The following is a 27,465-nucleotide window of genomic DNA, read 5'->3' on the forward strand; positions in this document are numbered from 1 at the left end:
TCCTCTGGATCGCTTCAAGTCTTCTTACATCTTTAGAGAGATATGGCCTCAAAAAACTGAACATAATACTCCAGGTGCGGCCTCACCAATGACTTGTACAGGGGCATCAACATCTCCTTTCTTCTGCTGGTTATACCTCTCTCTATACAGCCTAGCATCCTTCTGGCAGCCTGGTCCTATAAATACTGTGTTTGGTTTGGCTCTGTCGACCCTCTGCATAAAAGTCTACTTGTAAATTGTAGGTGGTACATTTTTATTGGAATAATTTTAGTATGCCATTACCCACATACTGGGACAGAGCAAAGGTCCCTCAAGTCCAGCATCCTGTTTCCAACAGTGGCCAATCCAGGTCACAAATACCTGGCAAGATCGCAAAAAAGTACAAAACATTTTATGCGCTTATCCCAGAAATAAGCAGTGGATTTTCCCCCCAAGTCCATTTTAATAATGTTCTATGGACTTTTCCTTTAGGAAGCGGTCAAAACCTTTTCTAAACCCCGCTAAGCTAACCGCCTTTACCACATTCTCTGGCAATGAATTCCAGAGTTTAATTACACGTTGAGTGAAGAAAAATGTTCTCCGATTTGTTTTAAATTTACTACTTTGTAGCTTCATTGAATGCCCCCTAGTCCTAGTATTTTTGGAAAGAGTAAATAGACGCTTTCACATCTACCCTTTCCACTCCACATAATTCATTGGCCTTTATTTTCAACCTATCCAAGCAGATTTCACTACTAGTCCAGCAGCCACATGGCTTTATTAGAAATGATGGAAGCTTTGAGCATGAGTTGACAGACACAAGTTCTTCTCATTCTGTGTGACTCTCACAGGAGTAACACAGAAAAAGTATTATCACTATCAAAAATCCTATCCATCAAGGAGGAGGAGAGGAAGATGGAAAGGGGAAAATGTGTACATGCAGTGCACTGATGGTACATATGTGCACAAACTAACATACCTTCCTTACTATGTTGCCTGGCAATCCAGGAAGTTTAAAGCAGTTTACAGCACAAGTCCTGTATTTTGTTAAAAGTGTTGCAGAACAAAGAGCCCCATGCAAGAGCCGATTACCTCTCACAGTTACACCCTCTCTAGCCAGCGACCCAGCATTTTTAGTTTTCTTCTGTAGAAGTCGGCAAAAACCAGCATCGATTGGTACTATCAGGCCACCTAAATCACTGTCTGCTGCCACTGACTGCTATAGAAGAAAACTTAAAATGCAGGATCGCTGGCTGGGGAGTGAACTGGAGTAACACCAAACTCCCATGGAATACCTGCGGAGCTGTGGCACACTGGTTGAAAAACACTGCTCTACAGTATTACATAAAGAACTTATTCACATGCATAATTTATCATTTGCAGTGGCTATATCCATAACCTTCATTTATTAGAAAGCATACAATATTGCTAACTATTGACTATTACTTACCAGCCAGTGTTCCCCAAAGCAATAGAAACTGAACTAAGGAGAAGGTTGCACTTCGATTCACTTATAACTGCATCATTGGCTGCTGGAGCAATTACTACAAATTCTCGAAGACCATACCTGTAAGAAAAGCAAAGATTTAACTATAATATACACATTTTTATCCTCTAGACTTGCAAATTATTTATATATTACATACCACAATTATTAGCTGCTTCCTTGCAAATCCTATGAATCTCTTGATGCAGTCATTTTTCTAAATAACACAAAGTACCTCATGATTGGCAATATGGATGGACTAATTTTGCCATAAACACAAACTATAAAAGAAACCTATGGGATCTGATCGATTCATGCAGCAGGTGCACTTGTGAAAACACCAGGGCTTTTTTTGTGGGGGTACTGAGTACCGGCACCTTTTTCATTGTCTACTAAAATTGACCCATGGTCCCCAAGTTTATGTGACAGAGCTCAGGCCCTATACATCAATTCTGCCTTGTCATAGATTCTGTGACTGGTTGCAGGGGGCCTGACCATTGTGGGGTGGGTCCCTCAGTGATCACCCCACCCCTGAAGGGTGGCCTGGCATTTGAGTACCAGCACCTTTTGCGTTAGAAAAAACGCACTGGAAAACACAGACACTATGAACCAACCAGATTCAGAGAGTGTGGGCTACTATATACCACCCTGATTGAATCTTTCAAAAAGGTGGTAAATAAATGAAAATTAATTAGTGACTATTGCTAAATGGCTGTTCATGGCTTATGAAATTTGTGCCAAATTACTACTACTACTACTATTTAGCATTTCTATAGCGCTACAAGGCATATGCAGCGCTGCACAAACATAGAAGAAAGACAGTCCCTGCTCAAAGAGCTTACAATCTAATAGACAAAAAATAAAGTATGCAAATCAAATCAATTAATGTGAACGGGAAGGAAGAGAGGAGGGTAGGTGGAGGCGAGTGGTTACGAGTCAAAAGCAATGTTAAAGAGGTGGGTTTTCAGTCTAGATTTAAAGGTGGCCAAGGATGGGGCAAGACGTAGGGGCTCAGGAAGTTTATTCCAGGCGTAGGGTGCAGCGAGACAGAAGGCGCGAATCTGGAGTTGGCAGTAGTGGAGAAGGGAACATATAAGAAGGATTTATCCATGGAGCGGAGTGCACGGGAAGGAGTGTAGGGAAGGACGAGTGTGGAGAGATACTGGGGAGCAGCAGAGTGAGTACATTTATAGGTTAGTAGAAGAAGTTTGAACAGGATGCGAAAACGGATAGGGAGCCAGTGAAGGGTCTTGAGGAGAGGGGTAGTATGAGTAAAGCGACCCTGGCGGAAGATGAGACGGGCAGCAGAGTTTTGAACCGACTGGAGAGGGGAGAGGTGACTAAGTGGGAGGCCAGCAAGAAGCAGATTGCAGTAGTCTAAACGAGAGGTGACAAGGGTGTGGATGAGGGTTTTGGTAGAGTGCTCGGAAAGAAAGGGGCGGATGTGTGCATGTATGTTTTTCTATGTTTATCTGTTTTGTGAGTATGTATCTCTATTTTCTGCATGCATCTTTGTGGGCTCATATGTTTGAGAAAATTCATATGTATGTCAGTGTATGTGTTTGCATGCACGTTTGTAGTTGTGTGTGACTGGGCTTGTCTGTGCATTTGTATCTGTATTGGTTCTCTACGAGTCTACAATCAGACAGGAGATGGGGGCAAAAGAGTATTTGAAAGGTGTAATTCTATAAATGAGCCGTTACTGTGAGTCAGCAGTTGTATACTGCAGCTATTAGAACCATTTTTCCCATTTGGGGGGGGGGGGGAGCCTTCACAGTCCACATTTAATATACCACAAATAAATTAATTGTTTAAGTGGTTTACAATCAAAATAGATTAGGTGCAGAAAAAGGGGAGGTATGATACTAGAGGCCGAAAAACTGCTACCAAAACTGTTTAACCATTTTTCAGCCGAAAACGAAACTGCATATCGCCTTTGTGAGAATGTGTAAAAAAACAAACCATGATTACCAGCTTTTTATGCTCACCCAAACTGTGCACAAGTAACAAGAGAAAGTAGCATTGAGATGTTTCCTATTTTGTGTTTACTTAAAGGACAAGCATGATAAAGATTTCTTAATAAAAACAGGGTAAAAGGAGTCCACTAGGGATAGGTTCACTTTAATGAGGGAGGGAGAGTGCCAGTGTAGATGAAGATGCCAGTAATTTGTTTTTGTTTTTACTATCACTCTTCCTGTCAGCATGTGAGCCAATCACTGCTCGTGTGTTGACAGGAAGGTGACATTTAGCAATGAGCTGTGGATTACTGCCACGATTTTAACATGGCAGTGATTTCCATGGTCATTTTTTACAGCATACAGGAAGCCCTTAGAAACTGGATGACTGAGCATCCAAATGGCAAATGAGATTTAATGTGGACAAGTGCAAAGTGAAGCACATTGGGAAGAATAATCCAAATCATAGTTATTTGATGATACATTCCACCCTAGGAGTCAGCACCCAAGAAAAAGATCTAGGTGTCATCGTGGACAATGTGCTGAAATCTTCTGCCGTGTGTGTGGCGGTGGCCAACAAAGCAAATTATTAGGAAAGGTTAGAAAATAAGACAAAGAACATTATAGTGCCCCTGTATCGCTCCATTGTACGACCACACCTTGAGTACTGCGTGCAGTTCTGGTCACCGCATCATAAAAAAAAAGATATAGAAGAATTAGAAAAGGTTCAAAGAAGGGAAACCAAAATGATTAAGGGGATGAAACTCTTGTCATATGAGGAAAGACTTAAGAGGTTAGAGCTCTTCAGCTTGGAAGAGAGACTGCTGAGGAGGGATATGAGATTGAGGTCTTCAAGATACTGAATGTGTAGAATGGGTAAATGTAAATAAGATTTTTTACTAATAAAGCAAACAACTAGAGGCTGTCCAGAGATGGGCTTAACCTCTACAGGCTGATGATCAGCACTAATTGCACTGAGGTGAACCTTTACGGCAAACCTTCTCCATTTAAAAGTGTAACACCTCTTAGTGGAATGTTTCCTGGAATCCAGTAAGACCCAGGAGACACCCTCAGGAAGAGACAAGGAAGCAAATTCTAGGCTCTCAACATCCAGGTCCTGAGGGCCACAGACTGGAGGTTGGGATGTAGAAGATAGCCCTCGTTCTGCGTGATGAGGGTTGAAAAACACTTCAATCTCCACAGTGCTTTCATGGACATGGAAGGAAAAACTTCCGTGGCCAAATCAAATGACTCAATGGTGCCAAAAAAAGGGAGAAACCGGAGTCAAGGCCTAAAAGCAGCCTAATAATGCGGGAAAAAAAAGCAGGCAAAATTGAGTAAACATAATAAAGGGAGGGGATAAAAAGACACGAAACATGGGGAAAAAACGCAATGATCCAAAGAACAGGTCAAAAAAAGCAGCTGAAAGGCACTCAAAAAGCTCTACCAGACCAAGCAGCGAGAACGAAGACAAAATGACATCCTGTTCTTACCGCGATAAAAGAAGAACTGCACTCTCGTGGCGGGTGGGAAGGCAATTGGGCATGTGCTCTACAAAGCTACTTTAAGCTTGTTACAAGCTCTGGACAGAGAAACGTGGGTCACACTACTCAACTGTGAGAATTATGGCCTGCTTCTCCTTGGAGAAATTGGACCACCACATAAAACCCTTTCCCTGAGCACATCTGCTTTATAAGCACGCACCTACTACCTTCAGGCATGACCTCATGTTATGAGCGTAAAAGGTTTATAAAAAATTACCTCCAATATGAACATTGCTCTATTAGAAAACACACATGGACCTACTATATTGCAGCACCACATTAAGAAAACATTGAGGTGCAATAACTTAAACTGGTTTTTAACTGTGGAAAACTGACTTGATTCTGGATCGTTGTTTTTGCTCCTGGGGCTAGCAGTAAATACCACAAAGGTAGAATTCACAGTCACTGGAGGCAGAGGAACCCAGCCATCAGTTGACAGTAATACTTACACTTTCAGATTGCACAAGTTCCAGGGGAAGTCCCTGGCCCAGGACTGTTGTGCAATGGTTGGCTTAGATGACAAAGGTTAATTATATTGGGAACAAATGCTCCTCATGTTGTAGCTATAGTAGAGATTAGTTGTGTGTGAACATGGAGCTTGAAGGAGCAGAAGGATAATGCAGGCCAAAAAGGAAGAAAACTGGGTTTTCATCTATTTTTTTGTAGATTATATAAGAGGAAAGGGAATGGGACTTGATATACCACCTTTCTGTGGTTTTTGCAGCTACATTCAAAGTGGTTTACTTATTATACACAGGTACTTATTTGTACTTGGGCAATGGAGGGATAAGTGACATGCCCAGAGTCACAAGAAGCTGCAGTGGGAATCAAATCCAGTTCCCCAGGATCAAAGTCTGCTGCACTACCACTAGGCTATTCCTCCACTCCACTGTAAAAAAGTGTTTTTCATTGTGAGGCCTGTAAGCTAGTGGTGGCTTCCAAGGAACCCAGGTTTAACTCCCAATAGCAACTTTTTTTTTTTATAAACCATCACTGTTCGAGAGAAACAATGAAGCTGGCAGGTTTTCCAGACTCTGCCAATTGATGTGGAGCAGCAAAAGAGACGAAGTAGTTAGAAGAATACAGGGAAGGGAATAGGGGACCAGAAAGCAGGAGATCTGACACAGAACAGGGTGCTGAGACTTTGTCAAAGGGTAGACCTCTTCCCAGTCAGCTATGACAATGTATAGGGAACTCTTCTCCTAAACCTGTCCCCACTCCAGCCCCACTGGATCAATGTTGTCCCACTTTAAAAAAGTAGTGAAGACCACCGATACAAAGCATTGTTAGAATCCTCATGTACCCCAGACACATCCTCCAAATTTCAGATTGACAGGACACTAAACAGAAAAAAAAAACACTGGTGGGGAGGGGAGGCACACAGAGACACACACACAGATATGGCAATGCCAGGTAGAAAAAAAAAAAAAAAACAAGCAAAACACCTTGACTCAATTACAATTATTATAGTGGAGGAGTAGCCTAGTGGTTAGAGCACCAGTCTTGATATCCAGAGGTGGCTGCTTCAAATCTCACTGCTGCTTCTTGTGATCTTGGGCAAGTCACTTAACCCTCCATTGCCTCAGGTACAAAATTAGATTGTGAGCCTTCCAGGAACAGAGAAATACACAGTGTACCTGAATGCAACTCACCTTGAGCTACTACTGAAAAAGGTGTGAGGAAAATCTAAAAAAATAAATATTTCTGTTCATTACTAAAATAGTTAACATTTAGAAAGTTGCTATCAAACCTACTGTTTACAGTCCTAACCTCTAATGCTTTTAAACAGTATAATTAAAAAAAAGGCAATGCATTTCTCTTACTTCTACTATTGACATGGAATCTAATCGTTGAAATACCAAATTACAAATGAGAAGATCTGAGGTATTTCTTCAAGACTCCCGTCTACCACTGACTGTGTTTGTGACCTTCAACAAATTAAATTTCTCTCCAAAATAATTGTAATCTTACATTAGTCCAGGTAGCAGAAATGTGTCACCAATTCATACTGGCTGCAGGTTTATTTTTCTTAGTACTAAACAGTACAAAGTGTTGGAATCTTGTAAGAATGAATCTCAGTACTATTTTCATTCTTCTCCCCGATGCTTTATGACAGGTTTCAGTAAGTGTGAAATCCAGGAACAGCTTATGAAACATGGAGGTTAGTGCTAACATTTCTGCACAATAGATTATTACATACTGCAGATACCTCCTGCTCCATCCAGTGCACTTACCATCTTACCAGACAGTGAGCTCTTGGAGGAAAATCATTGTTCGTACACAGCAAATCCTGCATGGACTCCGGAAGAGCATCTGAGAAACAATTTGATACAAATAAGATGCTGGTATTTAATAAAGCCTACATCTATATATGCTCATTTACAAATGAAATCAAAATCATATTTTGTTTTTGTTACATTTGTACCCCGCGCTTTCCCACTCATGGCAGGCTCAATGCGGCTTACATGGGGCAATGGCGGGTTAAGTGACTTGCCCAGAGTCACAAGGAGCTGCCTGTGCCTGAAGTGGGAATCAAACTCAGTTCTTCAGTTCCCCAGGACCAAAGTCCACCATCCTAACCACTAGGCTACTCCTCCACTCCACCATATCTTTCAATTTTTCTGCAAGTGTTAATGAATCATAACTGAGAGGTCCAGGTAATCAAACATTGAAACACTGTCTCTCCAATATAATCATAGGTCCAGTGTTTTGTGAACCTTAACCTTTTGTAAACCAAGTGCATAGAAATAAAGAGAAAAACTAGCTAAATTTAAAAAGAGTAGAAAAATCACAACATGAATTTATGTTTAAAGCCTCCAGCTCTATCTCAGTGAAATCCGCCAATTTGAAAATATATTGAGCCTCCCACTTCACTCTACAGATATGAGAGCTGGGCAAAACATCCCAGCACTATTGTGCTAAATATTGGGCTAAACACACAAATATAAAACATTTTAAACAGCAATTTTTAGACCTAGTTGTCTGTGATAATTTAATGAGACAAAGAGGCTAAGTCAGCCATTGTAAAAGCACCACAGTTTTTAGTTTGTTTTCATTAGCTGTGGGCCATGTGTGTGGAGACTATTTTGCTTGGTTTTTCATTATTTAAATTGTTATATTCTGGCTTACATACTGTGTGTTTAGAAGAGGGATGTAGACTGCAAGCTCTGACAATCCTCGGCAGCCCTCACTAGTTCACATTCACACAACCAAACGTGAGTTTTTGTTTTCGTTTTCAGCAGAAACTGAGTAATGAGTTTTGGCTACAATTTTGGCAGAAAGTTTTCAGTTTGGCCGAAACTGAAAAAGGAAGTTTTAGTCAGCCTCTACCCCACATTCTACTAACTTGTGTTATGGAAAAATAATGCACAATTTTGAAGTTTAACGGGTGTTAAGGAACAAACGTTAAAAAAAAAAAAAAAAAGTAAAGCTGTGCTAATCAGACCAAGGTACATTGAGCCCAGCATTCCATCTCTGACCATAGACAGTCTGGGACATGAATATTTATTTATTTATTTATTTGTTACTTATATCCCACATTTTCCCACACATGCAGGCGCAATGTGGCTTACAGAGAATTAAATAAGAGTACAATCTTAACAGCTTAGGCAAGCATAAAGAAATACACAGGAGGGAAGAAACTAACAAAGTGAACTAAGTAGGGAAGGGACAAGGGATGCTTTAATCAACATGGTAAATTGAGGGGTAAGTCTTAGCAAAGAGGAATGTCTTTAATAACTTCTTAAAAAGGGCATGGTCCACTTGGGTTTTAAGGTGACGAGGTAACGTGTTCCAGTATTTGGGACTCCAATAACAGAAAGACGAGGCGAAGATTTTCTTATACTTGACTCCCTTACAATTCGGAAAATGGAGATGGAGATATGACCGAGCAGCAGGGTTGGCATTTCTAGGCGGAAGGTCGATCAAGGGGAGCATATATTCCGGGGCATCCCCATAGATGATTTTATGTGTTAGGGAGCAGATCTTAAAGGCAATGCGCTCCTGTACAGGTAGCCAATGAAGTTTAAAGCGCAGGGGGTCGGCGTGTGCGAAACGCCGTTCGTTTAGGATGAGCCTCGCCGCGGTGTTCTGAGCCGTTTGGAAAGTTTTCAATAAGGAGGCCTGGCAACCCACATATATACCACTACAATAATCCAGGTGGGATATGACAAGCCAATGGACAAGGGTACGAAGCAAGTCTCTGGGAAGGAGGTATCTAATGCGTCGAAGCCTCCACATGGCCTGGAACATTTTTTTGGAGACCAGGTGTACATGATCAACCAGCTGGAGATGTGAATCCAGGTGTACTCCTAAAAGTCTCAGGCTTTTGGCAATCGGGAGGGCCGAGCCCAGAGCTGGAAGCATTGTGTCAGTTACATGAGCGTGCGTGGACGAGAGGATGAGACAATGAGTTTTTTCCCTGTTTAGCCTGAAGCGGAACACCCTAGCCCATTGTTCTAAAGTGGAGAAACAGGCATCTATGAGCTTGGCAACTTCTGATACTGTGGATTGAAAAGGGATGTAGACTGTAATGTCATCCGCATAGATGAAAGGGTTGAGGTCCAGATTTGCAAGTGCTGTGGCTAGAGGCATCATCATTATATTGAATAGGGTGGGTGAGAGGGGAGAGCCCTGGGGGACCCCACAGGAAGCATTCCACGGTTCAGAAGTGTTGGAATTCACCATGACCTGATAGGACCTTGAATACCAGGCAGATCCCCAAAATGTATATCTATTTCTTATAGTTCATGTCCAAGGGTAATCCAATTGTTCTCTGAAGTCTAATATTGTTTTTAATAGAGTTTTCCTCCAGGAACTTGTTCAAATCTCTTTTCATCCCAGCTATGTTACTTACCTTGACCACGGCCTCCTGCAACATATTCCACAGCTTATGCACAGCCTGAAAAAGTTTTCTGATTTTGTTTCAGTTTAGTTTCATGGTGTTACTTCTTGATTCAGCGTTTAAAATGTGGAACAATCATTCCTTATTTAACTGTTCCACCCTACTCATGAGTTTATAGACTTTATCAGATCCCCTCTCAATCATCTTTTTCCCCCATGATGAACAGCCCTCTCTGTTTCTCATCTAGCCCTCCCCTTCCTCATCCTTTCAGTCCATCACTGAAATACTTTGATGTTTCACTTATATATGCTGTTACTTATCAACATTTGATTATTTCTGATCTGATGAAGAAGGGCTACCTTCGAAAGCTAATCAAAAAATGTACTGTTAGTCTAATAAAAAAAGGTATCATCTTATTTTCTTTTCTCTGTTTTATTTTATTCTATTTCTATTGACTGCTTTTAGAAGTGGACTAACACAGCTAACACATCTCTCTACTCAAGACAGTATATACAGTATATCATTTTCATAGTTTTATTACCAGCCAATATGGGAGACGCATGAAAACATGATCAAAAAAAGTACAGCGTACCTTCTCCCGATTCTTCTCTCTCTTCTTTCTCACAGGATTCTTGTACTAAATAATGATGAGTTACTGAAAATTTAAAGTCAGCAAAAGAAACTTCTTCCAATTTTTCCTCCCAAGTTCCAGAAGTATATTCTCCCTACACAGCAAAGAGGGAAAAAAAGCTAATCATGTACCACTCCCCTTCTCTCCTAAATCCATATGAAAGTAACATCACACAAACCAGTATCCTCCAATGACTGTGGAACTAAACTAGATAAGTTTGGTATCAAGGAGCTTAAATCCCAATCACTAATGCTAGTGGAACCTCGGTAGGCCCAGAGGTTTTGGTAAACTGTCTTTGGAATTTATTGTCCTCTCCAGGTAATTTTTTCATCTTTATTCACTGTTAAGAGGAAATGTAAAGTTAAAATAAAATACCCTCCTGTGAGTACTTCTTCTGCTCCAGGTCCAATGGATAGAATCTTATGTGCCTTTGAGTAAAGACAGCGCTCCTTTATTGGCTGCTGGTCTCGACTCTGGTGCTTCTAAGTTCAGGGGAAAGGCATTCCCCTAATCCACTTAATGCCTCCTTTTCTCTTTCCACAGAGGGTTTATCCCAAGATGGCTTTTCCCCCTATGCCATCTTCAGGATCATCATCATCTAGTTCTTTGAAACCAATTAAGTTTCTTATTGAGGTACCTCCCCCTTTGAGGGAGATTCATCGCAAGTATGTATTACTGATGTTTGGAAAGTGGTTAAAAGAAATGAAGGTGTGTTGTGGGTCCTGTGCAGCAGTTATGTGACTTTTTACAACATTTGAAGAGCAATTTTGATATGACATCTAAGTCCGATTTTAGAAGAAGCTGGAAAACACCGATTCAAAACAGCTGTGAAAATAACTGTTCTGTTTAGAGGCAGACAAACCAGCATTTTTGGTTCTGGACGAAAACTGTGGCCCCACCCGCCGCTGCAGGCCAGCCTCCGCCCCCCACAACTCTGCCCTCCTCCATCCCTCCCCTCTTCCGCAGTAGGCCCTACTTTGTAAACGTCCTAGGGTATAGCGATGTCTTCGGGGCAGGAGCATCCCAAGTTGCTTCTGCCCCTGTGCTGAAATAAATGGCAGCCGCAACCTCCCATGGCAATCTCACAAAGTTACCACAAGAAGTCATGGCTGCCATTTTTTCAGCAAAGAGGAAGGGGGCAGAAACAACTTTGGAAGCTCCTGCCCTGAAGACAGAAAACCAAAGAGGGTGGAAAAAAAAAACATGTAAAATGATGTGCAATCCAAAGAGGAGCCTTTATGAAACATAAGCTATACAAGTGACCCACTTGTATGGGTTATGTTTAATAAAGGCTGCTATTTGGATTGCACATCATTTTACATGTTTTTTTTTTTCCACCCTCTTCGGTTTGCTGTTTTTTTTCTGAGGAGTTTTGGACTTCCCACCTTCTGTTGGTCCTGCCCTGAAGACACCACTACAGCAACAGAGCCTTTACAAGGGAGGCCTGAGGATGGCCTACCATGGAGGGGGGAGGGGAGGGGGGCATGGGGAGAGTGGTGGTCGGACCTAAGGAAGGACATGTTCTCTGTTAGGGTGGGTAGGGGGAAGGCTAGACTGCAGCAGCGATGGCAGCAGGTTGCAAAAACCTGAACCCCAGATTTTGGATCAGTTTTGGTGCCGGCCCTGAAAACAAAATTCAGTCAGCCTTTATTGTGCTTATTCTAAAAAAGCACGAGGAAAGTAACTTGAACTGCCCAGTAGATATTATCCTGAAAACCCTACTGGGCAGAGCGGATGAAACACATTGGACTTCATTTGTCATCATGCACTACGTTAGAATTGAAATACGTAATACCTTTTCTGGAGGTTTTCGAGAATACTTTCCAATTAGTTTCCAGTCATTCAAAACTTCTTCAACTTTTGAAATAAATCTAAGAGAGAAATAGAACAGTATCACTGCACTGAAAATTTGAATCTTATATGGACAGGCAGCTTCCTCCTGAAGGCTTCTAACACAACTGGAATTCACTCCCAAAAGGGATTTTTAATTCCCTTGTCTATCTCATTGCAGCACCAAGCTGAAAGGCATGAAATGAGTGAACCCTTCAGTCAGCCTTTACAGCATCATGAGTCCAAAAGCTGACACAGAAATCAAACCTGGGTCTTCCATTTGGCCAGGCACTGTCACAAAACAATTAGGCTTGTGTCTGTAAGTTGTTTTTTTTTTTTTTTACCCAAGAGGAAATCTTGATCTTTACGAACAACAGTAAACATGGAAATTACCTGAGAGATGGATTTTTTGGGGGCTGTTATAAGTAGGATGTCCCATTCTGACTCGGGACATTCCTTCAAAAACATCCCTCTTAATGTGTGTCACTAGTAAATACAGTGGTGGAAATAAGTATTTGATCCCTTGCTGATTTTGTAAGTTTGCCCACTGACAAAGACATGAGCAGCCCATAATTGAAGGGTAGGTTATTGGTAACAGTGAGAGATAGCACATCACAAATTAAATCCGGAAAATCACATTGTGGAAAGTATATGAATTTATTTGCATTCTGCAGAGGGAAATAAGTATTTAATCCCTCTGGCAAACAAGACCTAATACTTGGTGGCAAAACCCTTGTTGGCAAGCACAGCGGTCAGACGTCTTCTGTAGTTGATGATGAGGTTTGCACACATGTCAGGAGGAATTTTGGTCCACTCCTCTTTGCAGATCATCTCTAAATCATTAAGAGTTCTGGGCTGTCGCTTGGCAACTCGCAGCTTCAGCTCCCTCCATAAGTTTTCAATGGGATTAAGGTCTGGTGACTGGCTAGGCCACTCCATGACCCTAATGTGCTTCTTCCTGAGCCACTCCTTTGTTGCCTTGGCTGTATGTTTTGGGTCATTGTCGTGCTGGAAGACCCAGCCACGACCCATTTTTAAGGCCCTGGCGGAGGGAAGGAGGTTGTCACTCAGAATTGTACGGTACATGGCCCCATCCATTCTCCCATTGATGCGGTGAAGTAGTCCTGTGCCCTTAGCAGAGAAACACCCCCAAAACATAACATTTCCACCTCCATGCTTGACAGTGGGGACGGTGTTCTTTGGGTCATAGGCAGCATTTCTCTTCCTCCAAACACGGCGAGTTGAGTTCATGCCAAAGAGCTCAATTTTTGTCTCATCTGACCACAGCACCTTCTCCCAATCACTCTCGGCATCATCCAGGTGTTCACTGGCAAACTTCAGACGGGCCGTCACAAGTGCCTTCCGGAGCAGGGGGACCTTGCGGGCACTGCAGGATTGCAATCCGTTATGTCGTAATGTGTTACCAATGGTTTTCGTGGTGACAGTGGTCCCAGCTGCCTTGAGATCATTGACAAGTTCCCCCCTTGTAGTTGTAGGTTGATTTCTAACCTTCCTCATGATCAAGGATACCCCACGAGGTGAGATTTTGCGTGGAGCCCCAGATATTTGTCGATTGACAGTCATTTTGTACTTCTTCCATTTTCTTACTATGGCACCAACAGTTGTCTCCTTCTCGCCCAGCGTCTTACTGATGGTTTTGTAGCCCATTCCAGCTTTGTGCAGGTGTATGATCTTGTCCCTGACATCCTTAGACAGCTCCTTGCTCTTGGCCATTTTGTAGAGGTTAGAGTCTGACTGATTCACTGAGTCTGTGGACAGGTGTCTTTCATACAGGTGACCATTGCCGACAGCTGTCTGTCATGCAGGTAACGAGTTGATTTGGAGCATCTACCTGGTCTGTAGGGGCCAGATCTCTTACTGGTTGGTGGGGGATCAAATACTTATTTCCCTCTGCAGAATGCAAATAAATTCATATACTTTCCACAATGTGATTTTCCGGATTTAATTTGTGATGTGCTATCTCTCACTGTTACCAATAACCTACCCTTCAATTATGGGCTGCTCATGTCTTTGTCAGTGGGCAAACTTACAAAATCAGCAAGGGATCAAATACTTATTTCCACCACTGTAGGTCCGATTTCATAAAAATGGGACCTGCAGTAAACAATCATTTTTCATTTATTCAGCATTTGTTATACTGTCTTTTTTTGCAAAATAAGTCAAGGCGGTGTTCAATCTAAAATTATAGAAAGGGAAAGGAACTCCAAAAGTATGATAGGATAGCCATAATCTAATATAATAAAACGCACCGTGAACGTTCTAATGAGGACAACGTTCTGAAGTCAGTAAAACACTCACTGAAGGGTTCGTGGGGTTCGTGTTGTGAAGCCAGCAAGCCAGGCAGCCAACCACGTCTCTGCCCCGCCCCTGCCCCGCCCTCACGTCAAACGTTATGACGTGCTGAAGGAAGGGATATGTTGCCAAGCAATGGTAAAACACATAAGAGGCATGACTAACCAATCAGAAAAAGCAAACTCTACCGTTACCAAGCAACGAAACGCGACGTTACTAGGACCAATCAGAGACAACAACAAGGTAATAAGGGAGGAGCACTCACCACGAACACAACGACTCATTATCAGAAAAAAAAATAAAAAAGAACAAAGGACCGAACGGCTGATTATCTGTCCAGGAAGGAAAGCAGACGACCACCGCAACCTACGGGTATGTGTGAAAATATGTACTTTGCACGAGGCACGACAAAAACAGCCCCTCACCATCTGGAACGTGCCAGCCCTGAAGAAGGTGCCGCCCAACTGGTAGGCTTACCCGACAGCCAACTAGAACGAATAAGCGACCGAAGCACGTAAAACAGTAGGGAAACACGCGGAGCGTGTTTCCCTACTCCTAACCTGCCTACGAATTGTTGAACACTGGCTGGAAAACACCAGCCGCACACCCAGAAACCCCCGTTCAACACAAACCGACACCCTCCCCCCCCCCTCCCTCCTCTGGCTCCTTTACCGAACCGGCTGAGAACGTGCCCAACCATCCTCAGACAATCTCCCGACGTCGGGGATTCCCCGAAAACACAGTACACTATGGCGCTACTCCCCTTACCGCATTCCTCTTCAAAATCACTCTGCCCCCTTTAACGAACCGGCTGAGGATGTGCCCAACCATCCTCAGAAAATCTCCCGACCTTGGGGATTCCCCGAAAACACACTACAATACGGCGCTGCTCCCCCGTGGCGCATTACTCTGGAAAAAAAAAAAATCAATCCCCCGACGGGGATAATCTGCTCCTCTCAAGCTTACCACCATAAAAAAAAAAAAAAAAACCAGCTTCAGCACAAAAAAAAAAAACCAGCAAGGGCTAACCCCCTTGCAAACACATTTACAATAAAAGTCCCCCTCCACAAACCTCCCCTCCACAAAAAACCACACAAACAAACAAACAAAAAAAAAAACCCAAGAAACAATAACCACCCTCAAAGCAACACAACAAACCATCACAGTTTACCAGCAGAGCACATACCCCAACCCCCTACCCCCCCCCCCAAAAAAAAAAACAAAAAAAAAAAACCTGACACATTGTAACCACATCAAACAGAAAAAATAACTTTAAGAAAACCACATGCTAGCGCCCGTTTCATTTGTTTCGGAAACGGGCCTTTTTTACTAGTCATTCATAAAACACACATAAATCAGTAAAAAGAGCAAGCCTGCAAGTGGGTAATGCATCTTAGTACATGTAAATATGGTAATGCACTTTAGTGAATCTAGCCCTTAGAAATGTGAAAAGATGGAAAAGATCATCTTTCCCTCTATTCTACACTCATCTTCATTTCTGCCTCTATAACTTTTCACTCTCCCCAGTGCAGCTTGGTTCCCTGCTTTCCTTCTACTATTCCTCCGAGTCCCCTTCCCTTCCACACTTCAGATTTAAATTACAGGGCTAGTGGTTTGTATAACACACTGACAAGAGAAATTCTTAGAATCCTCATGTTAAAAGTTGTTCCAACACTCTTGTTTGGCCCGTTATCCCATTTTTCCATCTGGTTCCCCTTTCTCTCAACCTTCCTGCCTTTCTCTTATCCCTTTCTCCAACCATCTTTTCTCTTCCCATGTATTTTCCACTCCCAGGCATAGTTTCCAATACCTCACTGCTCAGCTGTGTAAGATTGGGTTATGACTGAAGTGATGGTTGACTTCTCCCACTTAGAACAATGCTGGAATGCCAACATTGTGTAGCTAGAAATTACTCAAAAGAGTTTCGTGGGGCATATGGAGGAAGAAATGAATGACGGCCAGCGACACAGGCAAGGAAAATGGAGAGCTATGGCATAAGGAGACAAAGTCTTCAAGGGCCAGATTTTCACAGTAGTAGGGCATGTTTGGCGATGAGAAGCACTTGATCAATCAGATCCAATGAAGTCAGTGCTTTTCATTTTAGTCTTTGCTCTCTTTTCCTAAGGTGTGCTAACAAATTAGTATGCATTAAGTGCCATACAGCCCACAGCTATAGAATGGGCTGTGAAGCATTTAGCGCACCTTAGTAAAATGGCCCCCTTAGTCATCTTGATTATTGTAATGTAATATATTATGACCTTAAAAATCTCCACTGCTGAGATGCCACCAACTGGTTCAGAACAAGGCAATTAAATTAGCCACTTATTGTAAACTGCTTTGGTATTTTTTTTAAATTGTGTATATTAAAATAAAATTGATACTTAAATATGTTTCCCCATTATTTATTTTTTTCTTTCTTACATTTGTACCCCACGCTTTCCCACTCATACCAGGTTCAATGCGGCTTGCGTATTATATACAGGTACTTATTTGTACCTGGGGCAATGGAGGGTTAAGTGACTTGCCCAGAGTCACAAGGAGCTATGCCTGAAGTGGGAACTGAACTCAGTTCCTCAGTTCCCCAGGACCAGAGTCCACCACCCTAACCACTAGACCACTGCCTTCTGGTATCCTACTACATCAAATTTAAAGTCTTGATACTAGCACACAAAACTTTCTACAGGGATCTGCCTTTTTATGCGATTTTCTAATCCGGTATCAACAAGATCATTAAGTTCAAAATCTCAAAATCGGCAGTTTTACCCTCTATGGCCAATGCCAGATTCAACAGTATGCACTAATCTACTATTTTCTGTTTAGCTCCAACCATGTGGAATGCTCTGCCACAATATCTCTGGGCCAAAACAAAATGTTAAACCTTCATAAGAAGTTTAAGTCTATTACTTCTCTCTTGCCTTAAGTGATTGTTTATCTCAGGATAGGTGGCTGTACTTTAGTCACTGGAGAGAGAGCTGAATTAGTACTGATTTTGTTCACTGAGATTATATTTGCTCCGTTGTGTCTCTATTCTCTCCCTGTCCAGGCCTGCCCCTTGTGTGTCCTGGTTCCTATGTTCCTCCATGCCCACTATCTCCCTTCTGTGCCCCTATCTGTCCCCATGTCCAGTATCTCCCCTCTAGGACCAACATGGCTCAGCATCACGCGAAACATATGCATTGCCATACTGGGACTGACTGAAGGACCACCAAGTCCAGCATCCTGTTTCCAACAGCAGCCAATCCAGGTTACAAGTACCTGGCAAGATCCCAGAGCAATACAATACATTTTATATGGCTTATCCTAGAAATAAGCAGTGGATTTTCCCAAGTCCATTTTAATAATGGCTTATGGACGTTTCTTTTAGGAAATTATCTAAACCCCGTTAAGCTAACTGCTTTTTACCACATTCTCTGGCAATGAATTCAGAGTCCAATTACACTTTGAGTGAAGAAATATTTTCACTGATTTGTTTAAAATGTACTACTTTCTAGCTTCATTGCGTGTCTCCTAGTCCTAGTATTTTTGGAAACAGAAAAGAAGCGATTCATGTATACCCATTCCACTCCAATCATTATTTTATAGACCTCTATCATATCTCCCATCAGCTGTCTTTTCACCAAGCTGAAAAGCCCTGGCCGCTTTAGCCCTTCCTCATCTGTCCCATCCCCTTTATCATTTTCGTTGCCCTTCTCTGTACTTTTTTAAATTCCACCATATCTTTTTTGAGATACAGTGACTAGAACTGCACACAGTATTTGAGGTGCAGTCGCACCATGGAGCAATAGAAAGGCATTATAATGTCCTCATTTTTGTTTTCCATTCCTTTCTTAATAATACTTAACATTCTATTTGCTTTCTTAGCCACAGCTGCACACTGAGCAGAGGGTTTCAACTTATCATCAACGATGACTCCTAGGTACCATTCCAGGTCGGCGACTCCTAATGTGGAACCTTGCATCATGTAGATATAGTTCGGGTTCCTCTTTCCCACATGCATCACTTTACACTTGCTCACACTGGACATCCAAATGGCAGATGACGTTTAGTCTCCTAGTCTTATAAGGTCCTCTTGTAATTTTTCACAATCCTCTTCCCCTCATGCATCACTTTGCACTTGCTCACAATAAATGTCAATTGCCATCTGGATGCCCAGTCTTGTGATATAACAACTTTGAACAACTTTGTGTCATCAGCAAATTTAATTACCTCACTAGTTACTCCCATCTCTAGATCATTTATAAATATGTTAAAAAGTAGCGGACCCAGCACAGACCCCTGCAGAACCTCGCTAGCTACCATTCTTCATTGAGAATACTGACCATTTAACCCTACTCTCTATTTTAACCAGTTTTTAATCCACTATAGAACACTACCTCCTATCCCATGACTCTCCAATTTCCTCTGGAGTCTCTCATGAGGTACTTTGTAAAATGCCTTTTGAGAATCCAGTTACACAATATCGACCAGCTCACCTTTATCCACATATTGTTCACCCCTTCAAAGAAATGTAGTAGACTGGTGAGGCAAGATTTCAGTAGATCTATGTTGGCTTTGTCTCATTAATCCATGCTTACGAATATGCTCTGTAATTTTTTTCTTTATAATAGTCTCTAGCACATTGCCCAGCACCGACGTCAGGCTCACCGGTCTATGATTTCCCAGATCATCTCTTAAACCCTTTTTAAAAATTTGCGTTACATTAGCTACTCTCCAATCTTCTGGTACCTTGCTTTAAAAAAAATAAATTACATGTTGCTAACAATAGTTCTGCAAGTTCATTTTTCAATTATATCAGTACTCGGGGATGAATACCATCTGGTCCAGGTGATATGCTACTCTTCAATTTATCAAATTGCCCCATAACATCTTCCAGGTTTACACAGATTTCATTCAGTTTCTTTGACTTGTCAGCTTTGAATACCATTTCTGGCGCTGGTATCTCCCCCAAATCTTCCTTAGTGAAGACCATGTTCCAGCATCTCTGTCTTCCTCCTCTCAACCTCCACCCATCGTCCAGCTTCTTCTCTCCCCCTATTACCATTTCATTTATGATGACCATTTATATACCGCTCTTATCCATAGGACAGCATCTCTCTCTTCCATTTTTCTCCCCCTCCCCCAGCCTGGTGTATCATGTGTCCTTACCTCTGTGGGTCCAGCATTACTCCTAATCTCTTTCCCTCATCTGTCCTCACTATAGTCTGGCATCCTCCTTCAGTCCCACACCTCTCTCTTTCACCACTATAGTCTGGATTCTATGCCCCTCACTCTCCCCTCCAGTCTCACATTTCTCCCCTCTCTCTCCAGGTCCCCCTCCCCCATATAGGTCCAGATTTCCTCTTGTCACCTCTCCTCTGTGAGTCCAGGATTTCTCCCGATCCCCTTTCTTGTGAATTCTGCATCTGACCCCCCCCCCCCTCACCTCTAAGTCCAACAGCTCTCCCTCCCCTCCTTCCTTGGATCCAGTACCTTTCCCACTCTTCCCCCTGCATGTCCAAGCGCCTGTTCCTTTCTCCACTTTGTGGTCCTTCAAACTTGTCTCTTTTACTGGCTGCAGCAGCAGCAATAAGTACATGCTGTCTGTAGCTGGTCCCGGAACCTTTCCACTGCCACGTCTTGCTGCCTTTTGATGGAACTTCCTGTTTGCATGGGGGCAGAATATGACAGAGGGAAGGTTCCAGGGCTGGATGCAGACAGCATGTGTTTTTCAGTGGCTGAAGCAATAAAGACAGGTTTTGTTCACACCGGAGTCTGTAACCACCTCTCCAGAACTATGTAAACCACTTTGAGCCTACTAATAAGTGGGAAAAGGTGGGATACAAATGTAACAAATAAATAAAATTTTCATGCTTTTACTTGCAATGGACACAAAGATTTCAGGAGCAGAAAAGTATAATATTCCATGTGGTCAAATTATGCAAATCAACAGGGTTCCTGGATCGCATATATGAACACACATTTCTGTCCCTGGAGGGGACCTACTGTACATGAATATACACTGCTTTGGGCTTGCAGTCAGTATAAAAGAAAATAAAAAATATATATTTCATTAATTGTAAATACCCTGAACACCAAACCTATTTGTAGCAACTGAGGACTAGAGGTCATCATTCTTTCTTACCACTTCCTACAGGGCTCCCTAAATGTCTCCTAGTGACACCCCAATTAACCAAAATTTTAGGATACTCAATGAATATACAAGAAAATATTTGCATTTACTGGGTCTCCAATATCTGTAACTATCTCATAAATATTCAACTGTTAGATGGCATAGGTCTAGCAAACCTTCAAATACTACTACTTTCCTCTTCCCTCTTTTTAAGACAGTGGTTGTAAAATCCGTCCTGGGGAGCATCAGCCAATTAGAATTTCCAGAAATCCATATTGAATATGCACAACATACATATGCTGCCTACACTACATGCACATTTATGTCACATATATTCATTATGGATATCCTAAAATCCTGTCTGACTGATGCTCCCCTAGGGAAGATTTGAGAACTACAGTGATGTGTCACTAGGTCTTCAAAATCCACCCAGTCAGATTTCAGGATATCCACAATGAATAAGCATGATATATATTCATAGATAAAGGACATAAAATAAATTATATGTGTACTCACTATTTATATCATTTATATACTTATTTCTATAAAGAATTATTTTGTGCACATTCACCAAGGACAAGAGTCAGAAACTTTCTAAGTTATCAGACATCCATGTTTTCCTGGATGTCTCTTTTACAAATCTAGGGAGCATTTATTTAAAAACATTTATAACTTGCCCATAGGGAAAGATCATAATTCTCAGCAAGGGGGGGAGGGAGGGTCTAATGCCTTTTTAACAGATATACTATTAAGACTACTCACCCCTTTCTATCCAGGTGCGTCACTCTTTGCTCCTTCCATTCCCACTAGGCTTGGCAACTGATTCCATGACGCAAGCAACAGCCCAATAAGAGTCCTGGCTTTATTGCAGTACATGCATATATTTGTAAGCCTAACTTTGAGTATCCCCATGAATGTTTCCTCTTTTATGATTTAGTCACCTTGTGGTGGATCTTTTTATATTCCTCTTTGACGACAGATAGAAACCCTAAATGCTGCAGTTCTGCTGCTTCTTGCTCCTCATCCTGCCATAGCACTCTCTACCCCATCACCAATATCAAACTGCCAGTCTCACATATTCTGCCTGATGCCACATCTTGTTACCATACTGCCATTACCCTAAAAGAGGTCTCCTTCTCCTGCTCTCCTACCCAGTACTGCCTCCCCTCACTTCTTGGTTCTCTCCTTGCCTGCACCACTATCCCAAGTTCCTTGCAGGAGAAGAATCAGCCAACAATCTGAGAGAAGCAAGAAACTACTGGTTCCACCAAAGTAGGAATGGGGCCACCAAAGGAGACTGCAACCTTCCTTGGCCATATTAAAAACAAAACAAAACGGTTATTTTATAATCTGGGCTGGATTAAGATATTTATTTATTTATTGCATAATCAAACTAGGCATACACCCAAGGCACAAACGTTTAAAGGAACTATGTCAGGCATACTAATTTAGCAGTCACAAAGCAAAAGAACAAAATAATTAGTCAACACCATGTCTTAGGCCCCGATACTTAGAAGCAAATGCGGGCGCTAGAGGCCATCAGAAGCGGACTTGCACCCGCATTTGCAAGTGCACAATGCTCAGAGCACAGGAACCAACACACTCTCTGAAGAACAGTGCAATGAGCATACAAATGTAGTCGAAATGATGCATATTAGGGAATTTCCTATTCCCTCCAATGCACAGTGAACAGAACAGCTAACAAGGGAACCCTTACCACTGCAAACCAGTTCTGAGCTGGCGTTAGGGTGTCTGCACAGGCTCACAGGCGAGTTTTGAGGCCCCTTTCAATTTCTGGCAGGCACCAATTGGCGAGGAAAACCCTGCACAGCCCAAACCTTCCTCTTTTCTGGCCCCTGGGCTCTTCCCCAGAATAGAAAAAAAAAAAAGATGTGAATCGCCAATGGCAATGCTGAGAAAAATAATTTATTCACCACATAATTTAAAATATGCCCGACATGGCTGCATTTCAACCTCTTAAAGGGCTGAATCAGGGGCTAGCATACAACAACTCAGTGGTGCAGTAAAACCAATTCCACCAACTGGACTAAAACAACTCCTGTCCTGAGAAGTATCTGCACCCCAGCGCTTTGAATGGGCTTTGTTGGAACTGCTGCACAGGAATTGCTAGCACAGTTTGATACAAGAGGCCCTTAGTATTAAAAAAAAAAAAGAAAAACACAAGGAAGTCTTTTAAACTTGTTTAAAGATTTATTATTCATGGTTTTTAATTCAGTGGTTCCCAAGGCAGATTTTAGTCTAGCAAGGCAGCCCTCAGCAAAAAGAAGAGTTGGGGCTGCCATTCTTTCTATACTCCCAACACTTGCAAGTTGCCCTCCATCAGACAGGAGTTAAGCAGCACCTCTTGTTACTGCTTCTCCTCTACAGTCCGAGCTGTCAGAGCCTCACTCTTGGAAGTAACACCAGGTAAGAAGCAATGCTCCGAGGGCTGGTGAAGATCAGATGGAGATGATTAAGGTGATTTTGCTTAGGAAGGGAAAGGCATGGTAATGATGATGTGATGAAGTCAGAGGTTTAAAATGTATTTCTATAATAGTGGGTGCCGAATGTCCTTATTTGCCTTGCATCCAAAGGGTTAAATCCTCCCCTGCAGTGTACGGCTTCATTTCGAAAATCGGTATACTTCTATTCCAACTGCATTAAATTCCCCATGTTTAAATAAAACCTATCATGTTACCCTATCTTGAGTAACTCAGTGAGAAGATTTCCAATAGTTAAAAGAAAAAATTGCTTTGCCTAGACACACAACACTATAAACGGTAGAAGGGTCCAACACAGGATAGGAAATAAAAGCACTGGTGATTAAATTGGCTGAATTCACGTAATCTGTTCCAGAACGGTTACGACACCTGTACTGAGTGTTTTTATTGCTACTGATGATGATGTGGAACCCCACAGATATTCCCTCCCCATTTCCACTTCTTCCCGCCCCGCCTACATTTACCTTTCCCACTCCGAAGCTGTCGTAAAATCTGTAATTTCAAACACTTCCGACTCGGGCTAGGAACAAAACAAGAGACATTAGGAGAGTACAATAAGAATTCCAGGAGAGCTTCGCAAGAGCCGCCCGCCGCAACCAGAACAGGAACTCACATCACTGTCGGCCGCCATCTTGCTAAGCACCAGCGAAGGGGGGGGGGGGGGGGGGGCTTGTCAGAGTGAGCGCCGGTGCATGCTGGGAAGGCGTCTTCCGGATAGCCGCAGAGAAATCCACCACCAGGGAAGTTAGCTTGAGTCAAGACAGACTGATGACGGAGACGACATCAGCCTATCCAGCCCATTATGTGGGCTGAAGCCAGTAGGCGTTTCAGTTTACCCAAAACAATATGAATAGCAAGATTATTACGAAAAAACGGACTGCCTACGCATGGTCCATGTGTTAGGCAGTGCCGTAAAAGGTGGAGGATAAAGTTTTGTTTTTAATTTGAAAGCTTCCCATATCTAGATTATATTTCATGAAATAAAGTTAAATATCACTGAAAGATTGAAAATGATTATACCTGGTAGAAATACCTGCAATAAACTCTGTTATTTTGCGCTTATTTTTCTACACTGTTCTATTGAATACAGTAATACAGCAGGCTAAACTAAGTGGAGGTTTTTGCCAGTACTGTGAAGTGGAGGAGTGTTCCTCCAGGTTGGAAGCAGCAGAACCTAACCAGGGAGCAGGAACAGGGAAAGAACCTGTTTGGAGCCAAAGGCAGTAAGTAGAATTAAGAGCACAGGTCAAAAAGAGCAGAGGCTGACAAGCCGGTGCAACTCTGGAATCCATCACAGATTGAGAAGCCTGTAATTTATTAAAGAACGTGAGCCTGTGTAAACTCAGGAATTTATGATCTATTATGATACCCTTACGGGCAAGCTGGTGTGGCAAATGTGCAATTATGAATGGACAGAAGAATGTGATTTACTACTACTTGACATTTCTAAAGCGCTACAAGGGTTACGCAGCGCTGTACAGTTTAACATAGAAGGACAGTCCCTGCTCAAAGGAGCTTACAATCTAAAGGACAAATGATTTAGCAACTTAAGGGAAAATAGATGGTGAGAACAGAGAACAGAATGATCTCTGAGGAAGATAAGTGCTGAAGTAATGTGAAGCATTGCTTAACACAAAAGGTATATAAACAATTGAACCAGAGCATTATGTTGGAGAGGCAGTGGCAGACCACATGTTTGTGTCCCCTGCTCTCCACATGAGAAACTTGCATTTGTAATTGTAACTTTCTCTTGGTAAGTAATTAAAGAATTGCTTTTCTCATACGCATGGCCTTCCTAGTCTTTTATCTCTCTAAATTGCGGGTGGCTGGTGAGTACTAATTTGGGGAGGTGGTAAAAAGACTAGTAATATAAAACAAGTAGCCCTGAGAGGTACACCTTTGGGAGAGAGAGAGAGGACAGACAGAAAGGACTGATCCATATTGGAGATAGCTTGCTGCACCAGTGCTGCAGGCACAGCCTTAGACTGTTCTCCCTGAAGGGATGGGTAATGAACTGGAAGAGCTGTAAATATGTACATACTTTAGGAGTTACACATGGATGAACTGATACCAAAGTCTTGACATTGGCACTTAACAGAATTTTGAATAAGTTATCTGTTTGGAATACAAATTGATTGGTTGATATTAAAAAGGATTGTCTGCCTCCAGAATACCTGAAGTCTAGATGAAGTACTTGTTGCAGAATGTAAGTAAAGTTCCTGTTTGTTTCATAAAACCCTGGACTGGATTATTTCCTTTAAGTGAGAGTTAAATTCATTTGCTCTTGGACTAACAGAGGAAATAGTAAAGAGTAAGGGGCCGATATTCAGACTCCGAGAGGGAGCCCATCTAACTCCCGTTTGTCAGCAGTCAGTCCGAATATCCAATGCCGGGCCAATTCCGGTGCCAGCATTGACTATCCAGTTTATTTTTATGCGGTTTATAGTTAACCAGCTAAGGTGATATTTGAAGATAGCCAATTAACTTTAAACTAGTTAAAGATATACCAGCTATTTAAGCAGCTCATTGAGGCCACTTACAATAGCTGGATATGAATTGAATATTTGGGGATAGCCCACTATATTGAGCGATATAGCCAGTTATCTCGTATGTCCTAACCAGGGATATTCAGTGGGGGATAACTGAATATTGCCGAATAGCTGGTTAAGTGCCATTTAGCCATCCAGGTGCTTGTTCCTGGCCAGTTAAATGGTTTTGAATATCAGGGGGTAAGATCCTGACTTAACATCGTATGGCCTACCGGAGTACTTCCGGCCCATCCTGTGCCCAGCTCAGTGAGTAAGAGACTAGAAACTTTAGTTTTTGTGGTCCTGGTCTCGGGTGCTGACCTGCAAAGAGCTAGCTGGTGCCACAACTGTATGGTGAGACCACGGTTACATGAGTATGTACAAACTTACACATATGCCATTATGCTATTCGTATGTGTAATTGTCTTGTACTCCAACAGCCACTGTCAATTGGACACCTGCCCCAGCTACCTAATGATCTGCCCCCACCGCTTCATAACAGATCTCATATCCCACTTAAACTTCATGCTTTAGCAGGGTATTTTCCCTAAAGAAAAAGGCAACATCCTGCTCGCCCCAATACCAAAAGACACCAAGAAAAAAAACAAACAACATCACCAACTACCGCCCAGTAGCATCTATCTCATTAGTAGTCAAACTAATGGAAGAACTGGTGACCAAACAACTTAATGACTACATAAACAAATTCACTATACTACATGAGTCACAATCAGGATTTCGCCCCCTACATAGCATTGAAACAGTACTACTTACTCTCCTAACTAAATTCAAGCAGGAAATAGCAATAGGCATAAGCATTCTCCTCCTTCAATTTGACATGTCCGGTGCGTTCAACATGGTTAACCATACTATACTGCTAAGACTCCTAGATTACTTCAGAATCGGTGGTTACATTCTCAATTGGATCAAGGGTTTTCTAACTACCAGAACATATCAAGTACAAACATATCGTCAACCTGGAAACCAGACTGCAGAGTACCGCTAGGATCACCACTATCACCAATCCTTTTCAACCTCATGATGACCCCACTAGCCAAGGCCTTATCCACCCAAGGCCTGAACCCATTTATCTACGCTGATGACGTTACATTATACATCCCCTATAAACATGATCAGGCAGAAATATCTAATGAAATCAAGCTCAGCTTAAACATCATGAACTCATGGGCAAATTCATTCCAACTAAAACTCAATACAGAAAAAGCACACTGTCTCATCATCTCATCCTAATAATACATACAAACCCACAAACATTAACACCCTAGAATACACCCTCCCTATCTCAGACAGCCTGAAAATTCTCGGAGTAACAATCGACCAAATCCTCTCACTAGAGACCCAAGCGAAATCTACCATAAAGAAAATGTTTTTCTCAATGTGGAAACTCAAACGCGTGAAACCATTCTTCCCAAGGGAAATATTTCGCAACCTGATACAGTCAATGGTACTAAGCCATGCAGACTACTGCAATGGAATCTATGCGGGATGCAAAGAACAAATCATAAAGAAACTTCAGACTGCCCAAAACAAAGCAGCCAGGCTTATATTTGGAAAAATGCGTTTTGACAGCGCCAAACCACTCTGAGAAAAACTGCACTGGCTTCCAATCAAAGAACGTATCGCTTTCAAAATCTGCATGACAGTTCATAAAATTATTTACGGTGAGGCACCGGGATACATGACAGACCTCATCGACCTGCCAACCAGAAACACCATAAAATCAGC

The 27,465-nt window shown here is 42.2% G+C and overlaps 1 protein-coding gene across 1 annotated transcript in view; it reads right to left on the reverse strand.

The window, feature by feature from the left end:
• Window positions 1-23,865, reverse strand: part of RAB3GAP1 (RAB3 GTPase activating protein catalytic subunit 1) — a 134,166-nt gene extending 110,301 nt beyond the window's left edge. Inside the window, exons 1-6 of the mRNA XM_030209160.1 lie at window positions 23,805-23,865; window positions 23,656-23,711; window positions 12,234-12,309; window positions 10,400-10,532; window positions 7,199-7,277; window positions 1,430-1,546 (exon numbers count right to left, since the gene is read on the reverse strand). Coding sequence (XP_030065020.1) covers window positions 1,430-1,546; window positions 7,199-7,277; window positions 10,400-10,532; window positions 12,234-12,309; window positions 23,656-23,711; window positions 23,805-23,822 — 479 coding nt within the window. The 5' untranslated portion in view covers window positions 23,823-23,865. The remainder of the gene's footprint in view (window positions 1-1,429; window positions 1,547-7,198; window positions 7,278-10,399; window positions 10,533-12,233; window positions 12,310-23,655; window positions 23,712-23,804) is intronic.
• Window positions 23,866-27,465: the final 3,600 nt, after the last annotated feature.

The sequence above is a fragment of the Microcaecilia unicolor genome, chromosome 7, assembly GCF_901765095.1.
Source record: "Microcaecilia unicolor chromosome 7, aMicUni1.1, whole genome shotgun sequence".
Classification (NCBI taxonomy): Eukaryota; Metazoa; Chordata; class Amphibia; order Gymnophiona; family Siphonopidae; genus Microcaecilia; species Microcaecilia unicolor.